General features: G+C 39.0%; 1 protein-coding gene across 1 annotated transcript in view; it reads right to left on the bottom strand.

Annotated features, from left to right (window-relative positions):
- The window catches only part of LOC149459583 (uncharacterized), a 75061-nt gene that overhangs the window by 5031 nt on the left and 55505 nt on the right, over nt 1-14525 (bottom strand). Inside the window, exon 3 of the mRNA XM_089680942.1 lies at nt 9292-9365. Within this exon, the coding sequence (XP_089537068.1) occupies nt 9292-9365 (74 nt within the window). The remainder of the gene's footprint in view (nt 1-9291; nt 9366-14525) is intronic.

Below are 14525 nucleotides of genomic sequence, written 5' to 3'. Positions count from 1 at the left end.
CCCAAAGATTTATACCCCTTTCCCTGATGTTCCACTGGCAAAAAAACTCCCAATGGTTGACTGAGAAAGATATGAATATTCATAACCCAAGCCTACTGTGAATCCCTCACACTAATGCCAAAGATGGCAATGCCACTTCCTGACAGCAGACAGAACTGAGAGACAAATTTGAAAAAGAACAGATGACAAATTGGCATTGACTGACTACAGCCATGCAGACTAAATTCAAAGAGACGCTCCTACTTAAGGCAGGGTGGCTTCACTGTGAAAAGGTTTATATACTGTATGGCAATAAGTATGTGGACACCCCTTTGAAAGATTGACAGTTGTGTTCTTCCAACCTGGGGCAAACTTGTGTTCTAGCATGACACTGCCCCTGTGTACAAAGCCTGCTCCATAAAGACATGGATGACCAGTATGAAGTGGAAGAACTCTACTGACCTGCTCAGTCCCAACCTCAACCCTACTGAAAACTTTTGGGATGAACGGAAGTGCCATTTTGGTATCCAGGTCTTCTCATCCAACATCAGTAAATGGACACGAATTCCCACAGATACTCTATATTCTTGTAGAAAGCCTTCCAAGAAAAGTGGAGGCTATTATAGTTACAAAGGGGAGCAACTCCATATGAATAAATTAACCAATACTCTGCACAATACCACCTCTAACAATAATACCCAGAAAGAAAAGTAAAAAAACTTTCACCCTTGAAAGTCAACGAACATATAACCAAACTTTCCTTTGTAAATAAATCTATCCCAATCTAAATAAATTCACACAACATACATAAAAATAAAATAGACAAAATAATCAATACGAAGTGTCCCAAAAAAAATAAATGTCCCAAACAATGAATGTCCAAAAATTGTCTCTATATAATATAATGTCTTTTCCACCTCCAACCCAAATAGTGTCTCTCAAAAATATAAACTTATGATAGTGTATTACCTTTTACATAATGTTAAAAATAAGTAATCAAGTGCTGGGTGAAGCATATAATAGCTGCTGGCATATGAAGGTACCTCAAAAACCAATAGAAATTATGAGTAGAATAAATAAATATGCAGCGCTAATGACATATAAAACACATTAAAATCACAATATATCACACTGAATAAAGTGCTGAGTGCGTGTAAACTGGAGTGCTTACATAATATGTGCATATAGCCCAAAGATACGTAATAAAGTACGCTTGTGGCTTTCATGACGGTGGAAATGGATGATAAAAATCTCAATAAAATTACAATAAAACACACTATGTAAAGTGCTGAGTCTCTATGAGCTGGAATGATTAAAGTGATGCGTGCACATAGTCAGAAGATACGTAATATAACAGGCTTGTGGCTTTCGTGATCGTGGAAATGGACAAACATTGTACTAACCAGATAGCGTAAATTAATGCGCATGGAGCATATAAGACCTGCTCCTGGTGCTCGGGATGTATGGTACTGGAAAGGAATGGTGTCATCAATGAACCAACCACTAGGTGTCATCAACCTAGGTAAAACATCCAGTCTCCAGAGATATCAGTCACAGCCACCAGGGGGGGGTCCATGCACAGCTCCCAGCCACAGCAAGCACCTTCAAGACACCGGCTCCCAAAGGAATAAAGAGCCCGCAGAGAAGGCCTCCAATAGTGTAATACGTCTTTATTCAAGGGTAACATCAAGAGTAAATAAAATGCAACTTGCATCAGTTTCATAAATCAAGCAAAGCCGCCGGCCATCTCCACAGCTGGCCTTGTGGTACATGTACAGTAGTTAGGGGCACTTTCCTGACGCGTATCGTGTCCATACACTTCATCAGAGGGAATGTGCCCATTGAAAACTGTTTATTTATAGTGTTCGGCGCGCATGCGCCATCATACACGGTTTGCGCATGCGCAGCAGTCACTAGCGGTGGCCATTTTCCAAAAGCTCGCCCAAGAGCAAGTATAGGCCTATCGTGCATGCGCAGTGAGCGCCCGCGGTGGCCATTTTGTTGAAGATCAATAGATGTAAATGAATCAGGCTTGTCTGAGAAGGGATAGCAAGCAGAATGGATGACAGAGCTTACGATGGAGAATTCTTCTCCCTTATATTACTCGGGGTGATACTAATATCAGTATTAAGTGGAGACTCACAATATGTACTAAATATTATGACATTATTGAAAAAAAAAAATTTTTATATAGGCACCATATCACTCAAAATGGATGACGCCATCTAGAGGATTATTAAAAAAAAGCAAGTTTAATCTAGCTTTAGCCTTGTGACAGGCAAAATGGGAAATTGTTCGTTACGTTGGCTCATCGATTAAACGTAGTAAAATTCGTTCAGCGAGACATCTCCTTCTCAGAAAGGGTTTTAAAAAAAAATGTGTATATATAAAAAATTCCACATATTTAAGATAGGACAAAAATATACCATAAATGTGATATATATAAAAATTAAATACACTCAGATTAAAATCCCAGTAGAATTAAATTTAATAATAAATACATAGGATAAATGATCTGAATAGACTCTTAAGAGCTCGGGCTGAATAGTAAATGAAAAAAGACCAAAATGTTATAGGTGGTTCTCAACTCGTATCAATAAAACAGTTTATATCCAGTTCAACATTCAACCCATGGGGTGACTGGGTATGTAACAGATACATCCATTTTGTTTCCAGCATCGACACTGCCCTCCTTTTATGGGTGCCTCTCCAGTTTTTTTTTTTTTAATAATATCTATGCCGGTAAATTTCAATGAGTGTGGATTCTTGTTATGTTGATGACGGTAATGCATTGATAATGAATGCTCTTTATAACCTTTTTTAAATGTTAGTTAAGTGCTCCCTAAGTCTGTCTCTAAGTCTCCTTGTTGTTCTTCCCACATACTGCTTTCCACAGGCGCATTCCAAAAGGTAAACCACATAGGAGCTATGACCGGTTATGGTAGACTGGATATCATAGGACCTACCAGTTATGTTTGAGCGGAAAGTTTTGGTAGGATTTTTGGGATACCGTTGCAAAAAACACACATCATGCACCTGTTACATGGGAAAAAGCCTTTTCTATTAAGAAAACTGAATGTGGGTTGTTTCGGAGGATTGACTATGTTGGGAGCTAATTTATTTCTTAGCAAGGGCGCCTTCCGGTATGTGATCTCCGGGTGTTCAGGTAAGACCTCACCCAATACCGGATCATTTCTAAGAATATTCCAGTTATTTTTGATGATTTTTGCCATTTCTCTGTGTTTGGGTTGAAAAATTGGTTATAAATGGACAGAATCTTTCAGTTTGAACCTTGTTCTGTGGAATAAGCAGATTGGCTCTATCTATATCGGCCACTTTACTAATCTTGGTATCCAATATGTTCCTATTGTAACTCTTTTCCACAAACCTGTGTTCGAGTATGTTAGATTGTATGGTAGAATCCTCCAAATTATCACAGTTTTGGCGGATACGAAGGAATTGGCCCCTGGGTATATTGTCCAACCATCTAGGTAAGTGGCAACTGTCCTTAGGTATGTAACCATTCCTATCAGTACTTTTGAAAAAGGTTTTGGTTGTGAGCCTAGTGCCGTCGCTGAGCAGGGTAAGGTCAAGAAAATTGATATTGCTATAACTGTACTGAAAGGTGAGTTTGATGTTCAGGTTATAATTAAGAGCAGTGAAAAATATTCTGTAGCGAGAATTCATCACCTTCCCAAAATAACAAGATGTCATCTATATAGCGACGGTAAAAGCGTAAATGGGGCCAATCTCGAGAGTAGATCAAATCCTCTTCCCACCTGGCCATGAAGAGGTTAGCCAGGCTTGGTGCAAATTTGGCACCCATGGCAACACCCGTAATTTGCAAGTAATATTTATCATTAAACCAGAAATAGTTGTGCTTCATAGCGAAGTCTAATGATAAATATTACTTGCAAATTACGGGTGTTGCCATGGGTGCCAAATTTGCACCAAGCCTGGCTAACCTCTTCATGGCCAGGTGGGAAGAGGATTTGATCTGATAGGAATGGTTACATAAGGACAGTTACCTAGATGGTTGGACAATATACCCAGGGGCCAATTCCTTCGTATTCCTTCATATTGGATACCAAGATTAGTAAAGTGGCCGATATAGATAGAGCCAATCTGCTTATTCCACAGAACAAGGTTCAAACTGAAAGATTCTGTCCATTTATAACCAATTTTTCAACCCAAACACAGAGAAATGGCAAAAATCATCAAAAATAACTGGAATATTCTTAGAAATGATCCGGTATTGGGTGAGGTCTTACCTGAACACCCGGAGATCACATACCGGAAGGCGCCCTCGCTAAGAAATAAATTGGCTCCCAACATAGTCAATCCTCCGAAACAACCCACATTCAGTTTTCTTAATAGAAAAGGCTTTTTCCCATGTAACAGGTGCATGATGTGTGTTTTTTGCAACGGTATCCCAAAAATCCTACCAAAACTTTCCGCTCAAAAATAACTGGTAGGTCCTATGATATCCAGTCTACCATAACCGGTCATAGCTCCTATGTGGTTTACCTTTTGGAATGCGCCTGTGGAAAGCAGTATGTGGGAAGAACAACAAGGAGACTTAGAGACAGACTTAGGGAGCACTTAACTAACATTTAAAAAAGGTTATAAAGAGCATTCATTATCAATGCATTACCGTCATCAACATAACAAGAATCCACACTCATTGAAATTTACCGGCATAGATATTATTAAAAAAAAAAACTGGAGAGGCACCCATAAAAGGAGGGCAGTGTCGATGCTGGAAACAAAATGGATGTATCTGTTACATACCCAGTCACCCCATGGGTTGAATGTTGAACTGGATATAAACTGTTTTATTGATACGAATTGAGAACCACCTATAACATTTTGGTCTTTTTTTCATTTACTATTCAGCCCGAGCTCTTAAGAGTCTATTCAGATCATTTATCCTATGTATTTATTATTAATTTAATTCTACTGGGATTTTAATCTGAGTGTATTTAATTTTTATATATATCACATTTATGGTATATTTTTGTCCTATCTTAAATATGTGGAATTTTTTATATATACACATTTTTTTTAAAACCCTTTCTGAGAAGGAGATGTCTCGCTGAACGAATTTTACTACGTTTAATCGATGAGCCAACGTAACGAACAATTTCCCATTTTGCCTGTCACAAGGCTAAAGCTAGATTAAACTTGCTTTTTTTAATAATCCTCTAGATGGCGTCATCCATTTTGAGTGATATGGTGCCTATATAAAAAAAATTTTTTTTTCAATAATGTCATAATATTTAGTACATATTGTGAGTCTCCACTTTAATACTGATATTAGTATCACCCCGAGTAATATAAGGGAGAAGAATTCTCCATCGTAAGCTCTGTCATCCATTCTGCTTGCTATCCCTTCTCAGACAAGCCTGATTCATTTACATCTATTGATCTTCAACAAAATGGCCACCGCGGGCGCTCACTGCGCATGCACGATAGGCCTATACTTGCTCTTGGGCGAGCTTTTGGAAAATGGCCACCGCTAGTGACTGCTGCTCATGCGCAAACCGTGTATGATGGCGCATGCGCGCCGAACACTATAAATAAACAGTTTTCAATGGGCACATTCCCTCTGATGAAGTGTATGGACACGATACGCGTCAGGAAAGTGCCCCTAACTACTGTACATGTACCACAAGGCCAGCTGTGGAGATGGCCGGCGGCTTTGCTTGATTTATGAAACTGATGCAAGTTGCATTTTATTTACTCTTGATGTTACCCTTGAATAAAGACGTATTACACTATTGGAGGCCTTCTCTGCGGGCTCTTTATTCCTTTGGGAGCCGGTGTCTTGAAGGTGCTTGCTGTGGCTGGGAGCTGTGCATGGACCCCCCCCTGGTGGCTGTGACTGATATCTCTGGAGACTGGATGTTTTACCTAGGTTGATGACACCTAGTGGTTGGTTCATTGATGACACCATTCCTTTCCAGTACCATACATCCCGAGCACCAGGAGCAGGTCTTATATGCTCCATGCGCATTAATTTACGCTATCTGGTTAGTACAATGTTTGTCCATTTCCACGATCACGAAAGCCACAAGCCTGTTATATTACGTATCTTCTGACTATGTGCACGCATCACTTTAATCATTCCAGCTCATAGAGACTCAGCACTTTACATAGTGTGTTTTTATTGTGGTTTATATCATCCATTTCCACCGTCATGAAAGCCACAAGCGTACTTTATTATGTATCTTTGGGCTATATGCACATATTATGTAAGCACTCCAGTTTACACGCACTCAGCACTTTATTCAGTGTGATATATTGTGATTTTAATGTGTTTTATATGTCATTAGCGCTGCATATTTATTCTACCTTTTACATAAAGCAACAAAGTGCTGCAAATTGTGTATCATGCAAACTGTATAACATGTGCACTCAAGTCACACGTGAAGGAGAGAGAAGAAGAAAAAAAAAAACTAGATCAATTTACAAATACAATAAAAATCCAAACCAATAACTCAAAAATGCACACGTGAATAAAATCCAAACGTGAACATTCCAACTTCAGATAATACAATTTAGTGATCCATGCCACATAGTGCAAATAATGATAAACATACTTAACTAAATAATTAGGTCAAAAGTGATTCAACCTTCAAAAACCCTTTACCACTCCTGTGGTTTTTATAAAGTGAACCAAACAAATCGATGGTAAAAATAAAGTGTTCCACTCCAGTTGGTGCAACAATGGATAATTACCCTAAGCCAGTATTAACAGGCTTTCCCCAAACAATGGATGATGGCACTCTCCAGGATCCTATTACTCCTGTTGCCACTCTTCCATGATCCTCTGTGTACAACGGGGCGGTCGGTGGTGGGTTCGTAAATGGCGGTTAGAAGGTAGAATGAACAAGAGTGACGAACATGGCTACAGCTGTCGCATGTCCCTTTTTCCGCCAACAATGCATGATACGCGATTTGCGGCACTTTGTTGATTTATATAAAAGGTAATACACTATCATAAGTTTTTATATTTTTAAGGTACACAAAGAATTTGGAAACGTTACGTTTGGATTATTCAAAGACACTATTTGGTTTGGAGGTGGAAAAGACACTATATTATATAGAGACAATTTTTGGACATTCATTGTTTGGGACATTTTATGTTTTTTTGGGACACTTAGTATTTTGTCTGTTTTATTTATTTTTATGTATGTTGCATGAATTTAGATTGGGATAGATTTATTAACTCCATATGAATGTCCATGGTTTTGGAATGGGATGTCCAACAAGCTCATAGATGGAATAATCAGGTGTCTACAAAGCGTTGATCATATTTATATCGGCTTTATATCTGGTGTAGGAGAAGTGATGGTGATGCTGATGTTTGCACTGGGAGATATTATCCTTCTGTCTCTTGTTATTCTCGTGCAGATACCTGTTGCTAACATGTTCTCTTTGTTGGTTACAGTTCACCTCTCTGGCATTATGTCATGACTAAGATATCTCCTCATCTTGCAGTAACAGTTCAGCTGTTCAGTAACACATTTGGTCTTTTTACCATTTCACCCATTTAGCCTAGGTTCATACATATTCCGGTGAGGGAGCACTTGCAAATTGCATGTGTTCCTGCACCTGCAGTCAAAATGCACTGCCCTTTAGTAGATGCACAGGGGAGCAATTCATTTTTAATGGCACCTCCATGCATCAGAAAATGCAACAAATGTTCAGATGTGTGAAACTGCATGGTTTCACAGAACATTGTGGTTTTTGGTGGCTGCTCTGCAGGTGCATTTTGGGAAAAGGGTCGGGGACTTTTCTCTATATATCCCGCAGGCACAGCAGCTAATTCAAATTAATAGACTGCTGTGCCTGCACAAACGCACAGAGATGTGAACCTAGACTTCATATCTCATCATCTCCTTGGTATCACTCACCCATCTTGTGTTGCATCAGCCGTCGGATGACATACTGTACCCTCCCTCTAATAGGATGTCATTTCTCCAGAAACCTTACAACTCCTCTGAAAATATGATTGATTTATCGGTAACACTGCAGAACTGCCACTTACAAATACATGATCATTTATCAGAATACCAGGGTGCTGAAAAGACTATCAGGCAACCAAGGTTGTGTGCCGCAAGGTTCCCAACATAAATGGAGCCTTCAGTTTTACAATACGTAACATAAAAAGAATATAGTGTCCAATTAAAGTGCAACGCTTAAACATTAAACAAAGTTCAAAAATGTTTAATAGGTGAAATATCAGATGATGAAATCAAAACAGAAATAGTCCTCAAATGCTGTGATAAGGTAGGAAGACTTCCAAGGATAGCCAAAGTGACACCAACCACTTGCATGTGTGACACCCCCCCCCCCCCATTAAGAATGGTCAATCATGCTTTTTAAATTACCTCCAGGAAAATGGACAGAGGGAATCTTCCTCTGGACACCCAACAGAGAGAGCTTGGTAATCCCCCCCCCGAGCCGATCCCTATATGTAGTGACTCCAACCACTCCAAGCAAGTTGTATAAGACCAGAACTCATGGTGTTAAACATGTAATAAAAGATTTCTCCACATAGCGTAAATCCTTCAAATAACACAATTTATTAGCCACTACCACGGAGCCATGCACACACGATACCACGCATGCGCGACTGGCTGGCGGCCATCTTGGATGCTGGAAGATTTGAACTTAGTGCTGTTACACGCTGACATATGTCTTTCATCATGTGAGTGTATTTTTACCATAATAAATTGCGTTATTTGAGGGATTTACGCTATGTGGAGAAATCTTTTATTTCATGTTTAACGCCACGAGTTCTGGTCTGATACAACTTGCTTGGAGTGGTTGGAGTCACTACATATAGGGATCGGATCTTGGGTGTACAGAGGAAGATCCCCCCCCCCCCCCTTACCCATCCATTTAAAAAGAGGTAATTTTAAAAAGCTTTATTGACCACCCTTAATAGGGGGTCACACACTTTCTGATAAGCCAAGCATGCAAGTGGTTGGCGTCACATTGGCTGTCCTCCGATGTCTTCCTATCTCATCACAGAATTTGGGAGCGGTTTCTGTTTTGATTTAATTATCTGATATTTCACTTATGAATATTTTTAATTTACTTTTGAACTTTTTGTTTATAATGTTTAAGCGCTGCACTTTAATTGTACACTATTGAGTAGGCGCCTGATATCAAGGTACAGTGGCAAGCTGCTATTGGTGTTTTTATTTCCTAGCGCAGATTTGAGTTATATTTTAAAAAGAATATAGCATGTACACAGTTCACAATGTATAGAAATAAGCTGCATTTAAAATAATACCGAACTTGTTATATTTGTGGCCGTGGTAAGTATATCTGTTAGGTTCTCCACTTCCTCATCAGCAATGCTATTTTTCGCACTAAAGAAGAAAAAAAAAAAAATCAGTTTTGCACATTTTTAAGGTCAAAATACATCATATAGTAAAATTGTAGAATATAATTAATTTAGCTTATAACAGACGTCTGTATTCTTTAATATTTGTGACTCCCCAAAGTCACATTGAAACCCAGCATTAGCTAGTTTAAAATTACCGTGAGTGTGAATGGCTTTGCAAGCCGGTGTTACAGTGTACCATAGTATTTCATGGCTAAGAGGTCAGTAGGTCATAAACCTCCCAACTTAAAATATATCTCGTGGAATGCAGGAAAGAGCTAAGTAATATGTCTTTTATAAAGAAAAAATAATTTCTAGTCTATAATATAGTTATTTCATATAGTTAACTAATTTAGTTAGGAATAGTGTGTGATAGTATATTCTCAATTATTGTTGATTATGTTGATGCATTTGTGTTCACTGTGCTTAGATTGAAGGTTGAACCTGTTTTTAAAAAAATGGAGTTATGTGATGGGAAGATCACAAAACAGTATTATGTATTTCTGTCGACTAAAGAGTTTTGCAGATAACTTCACACTAAGAAATATATATATATGTATAGAACACTTACAAATATGGCGATTACACATTTAGCTCACACTGAATCAGGAAATAGCTGTATAGTGGGATGACTTCTTTGGTCCTTTGAAAAAAGTATATAAGACACACACACACACACACACACACACACACACACACACACACACACTACTTAAGGTCTACAAGCCTTGTTACTCCAACACCTGTTTTCATCCCTGACAAAACTGAAATACCTTTCATTTCTATAAGCTACAACTTTTGTTATATTTTACTACAAATGATCTGTATTTTATCTTTTGTGTTCATTTTATGTTGTTGCCAAGTGTGAATTAAATATGTCACACTGATTGAAATCAGCATGGCACTAGAATACTTTACCTCAAACGCCTAAGAAGGACACTTAAATAACAAGTGTCACAATATTTAACATTTTGGCTAAGCTACAGTTTTTTTTTCTCCAGTTTTCCACTCCTAGATAAGGGGGAGACAGCACAGTTTTGTGACTGATCAAGTCTGGGAAAAACACAGTAGAGAACCTAGAGACAAGGTGTTTGTGCTTCGTCAGACGTGGATGAGAGGTCCGATGACTGAGGCAGCTGCAAACAAGAAAATCATCTGATTACAGTGAGTAAAAATCATGGAATTTATTGATAAACTAGCTATAGAAAGCAAGTTAGAGTTTAAGGATGTCTCTTTATATCCTGAAGATGGACGTTTATGGCAATACATGTACAATTAATGTTTACAGGCCAACGTTCAGAAAGATGAATCTAGACTTCAACAAAATGATTTTGAATATTGACTTACCTACTCTAAATGTTTGTACACTAAAGCAGACAGAATGTAACACTGTACAGAATACAGCAATGTATGAAAAATCTGTCCCAAGATTCTCTAAATTGTCCAAACTGAAATTTTTTGTAATTACATAGAGAACCTTGAGGAGCAAATTGACTTCCTCACAAATCTTTTGTTAAGACTACAGAATGAGTAAACAGGTTGCTGTAATAACAAAAGGTGACAAAAAGACTGAATGTACCTCAAAGCCTCAAGCTTCCTGCATTCCTGAAATGGGGGAGGCTGAAGCAAATGATGAAACCGAAGTCAGAAAGAAAAAAAAACTACTAGACCGTGCAGCTAATTTAAAATTACAAATACATGATTGCTTAATTAAAATAATTAAAATTTTAAAAGACATCTCAGCATATGACTCAAAGGCAGATGCTTTTCATAACACTGACGTATCTGAGATCTACACAGATCGTTATCACCTTACGGACAAACCGTGTAACCGTATCTATTATCTTTGGATACCTGCACATTTTGCCAGGCGACTTATGAAATCACCTGTTATTGACGTTGAAGGACAGGAGATACATAGTGATGCATCAGACAGACTGCGACAATTGTTATTTACAACTGGTGAGGGTGTACACTCCATAGAAATGCTACTCCTACTACAGACTACTGCAGAAGAAGGCCCTTTTGAGTTTAAAATGAAATTTTCCAAAGCATATAAGACTTGGCTATGATTTAAAGCTTTTGTAAAGAAATTCAAGCACCTTGATCCAATTTCAATGGCCATCACACAGGAAAGACCAAATCTGAATGAGATGGCAAGTTTCAGTGATAAAATTAGGAGACCAATGAAACCGAGCAATCTCACTTATGAGGTAGCCATGATTTAATGTGACAAAAATAGTCAGGCAGCAGTTATGTCAGGAACTACAGGTCCTAGTAAGAATGGCAACAGGTGCAGGCAAGTGGGTCAAGGAGAATCTACCACATGTTTTTACTGTCATAGACCAGGCCATATGAGACAGTGTTGGAAATTTTAAAAAAGATTCACAAATAAAAACTATGGATCGGTTTGAAAGAACATATGCTTAACTTCATTATGAATATGTAAAAATCCTCCTGCGCTTAATGGAGTAACTAAAAATCTCGCATTGAGCAGCTAACGCTTGAACTGATACCCAACAGTTAAATAATACAATATATAGAAAAGTAGTGCAGCGCTTCAAATACATATAAAATACAAAAACATATTACACATTCAAATGGTCTACCTCAATTAGCTAAATATACATATAACCACAAATGCGTAAATAGTGACTAGAAATAGTGATAACAGTAGCCGTGCCCCCCTCACTCCCACTTTATAAAATGGTGTGTGAGGTAAGTGATTGATTCAAACATGAATAAAGTTCTCAAATCGTAAGTGGTGGTGCCTGCAACGCAGTAAAACGTCATGCAAAGTGCATAGACAAAACTCTGGTGATGGTGAGTGATAATCCTCCTCTAGCTGAATTGCCCCCTCACCTTTAATACAGCGACCCAAAAGGGCCTACACGTCTTCAAGATCACTAGTGGGATCTTAACCACAAATGCTGCCAGACAAGCTCCTCCGAGTATTACATCAGGTGGGGATGATGCACTGGATGCCTTGGCTCCTAACCACCGCTGGGTACGCCACTCATCAAGATGATATAGGATATAGAAAAGACTCTGATAGTGTAGTATTTCCAGATAATCAGTGCTTTATTATAAATTGAAATAGCACTTACATTAGGTGAGCACTACAGTGCTTCCCTCCGTAATACAGCAAGATCTAACAGGTGTTCCTCCTCACATGCATGGGTATATTGCATGGGTGAACTCGCCTCACTGACGGGCATACCAAAAATATCCTGAGGAAGTCACGAGTGCGGTGACGCAATGCATAGATACGTGAGAATGCAGCATCTGGTGAGCGGTGACGTACTTCTGGTACAACTGCCATTTTTGGTATGCCTGTCAGTGAGGCGAGTTCACCCATGCAGTATACCCATGCATGTGAGGAGGAACACCTGTTAGATCTTGCTGTATTACGGAGGGAAGCACTGTAGTGCTCACCTAATGTAAGTGCTATTTCAATTTATAATAAAGCACTGATTATCTGGAAATACTACACTATCAGAGTCTTTTCTATATCCTATATCAGTGGTGGGCAACCTTTTTTTTCAACTGAGCCAAATCTCGCCAAAACCATGATTGAAATTTATTTTGAGAGCCACATTTTTAAAACTGAAAATACATCTCCCATATAGTAATTCATCCCCCATAGTAATTCATCCCCCATATAGTAATTCATCCCCCATAGTGTAATTCATCCCCCATAGTGTAATTCATCCCCCATAGTAATTCATCCCCCATAGTAATTCATCCCCCATATAGTAATTCATCCCCCATATAGTAATTCATCCTCCATATAGTAATTCATCCCCCATAGTAATTCATCCCCCATATAGTAATTCATCCCCCATAGCAATTCATCCCCCGTATAGTATTTCATCCCTCGTATAGTATTTCATCCCCCGTATAGTATTTCATCCCCCGTATAGTATTTCATCCCCCATATAGTATTTCATCCCCCATATAGTATTTCATCCCTCATATAGTAATTCATCCCTCATATAGTATTTCATCCCTCATATAGTATTTCATCCCCCCATATAGTATTTCATCCCTCATATAGTATTTCATCCCTCATATAGTATTTCATCCCTCATATAGTAATTCATCCCTCATATAGTATTTCATCCCCCCATATAGTAATTCATCCCTCATATAGTATTTCATCCCCCCATATAGTATTTCATCCCCCCATATAGTATTTCATCCCTCATATAGTAATTCATCCCTCATATAGTATTTCATCCCCCCATATAGTATTTCATCCCCCCATATAGTATTTCATCCCCCCATATAGTATTTCATCCCTCATATAGTAATTCATCCCTCATATAGTATTTCATCCCTCATATAGTATTTCATCCCTCATATAGTATTTCATCCCCCATATAGTATTTCATCCCCCCATATAGTATTTCATCCCCCCATATAGTATTTCATCCCCCATATAGTATTTCATCCCCCCATATAGTATTTCATCCCTCATACAGTAATTCATCCCTCATATAGTAATTCATCCCCCATATAGTATTTCATCCCTCATATAGTATTTCATCCCCCCATATAGTAATTCATCCCCTCATATAGTAATTCATCCCCCCATATAGTATTTCATCCCCCCATATAGTATTTCATCCCCCCATATAGTATTTCATCCCTCATATAGTAATTCATCCCTGATATAGTAATTCATCCCCCATATAGTATTTCATCCCCCCATATAGTATTTCATCCCTCATAAAGTAATTCATCCCTCATATAGTATTTCATCCCCCACAGTACTATCCCCCCCCCCCCCCCTTCTAGTAAGCCAAGTCCCTCGTGTCAATTCACTTACCTTTTGCGTTCCTCTCGCTGTCTTCCCGCGCCGTTCGGGTCTTCAGGGCGGACTGTGAGAGGAGCCTAGCTCCCCTCCCCTCACGTTCGGCACGCTGCCCCGCCTACACACATCCTGACAGCCACATCCGCAAGCCGGATTAAAAGGTCCGCGCGGACTTTTGGGGCTGCCAACCGAGAGGAGGCAGGGGAGCGGCCGACCGAGAGGAGGGAGGGGAGCAGGCGCCCGGCACACAGAAGAGCCGCATTAGACTGGGTAAAGAGCCGCATGTGGCTCGCGAGCCGCGGCTTGCCGACCACTGTCCTATATCATCTT

Source organism: Staurois parvus, unplaced genomic scaffold (genome assembly GCF_062004578.1).
Source record: "Staurois parvus isolate SC_StPar_1 unplaced genomic scaffold, SC_StPar_1.0 ptg000254l, whole genome shotgun sequence".
NCBI lineage: Eukaryota > Metazoa > Chordata > Amphibia > Anura > Ranidae > Staurois > Staurois parvus.
The sequence above is the reverse complement of the archived record's forward strand: the minus strand, read 5'-3'. Positions and strand labels throughout refer to the sequence as shown.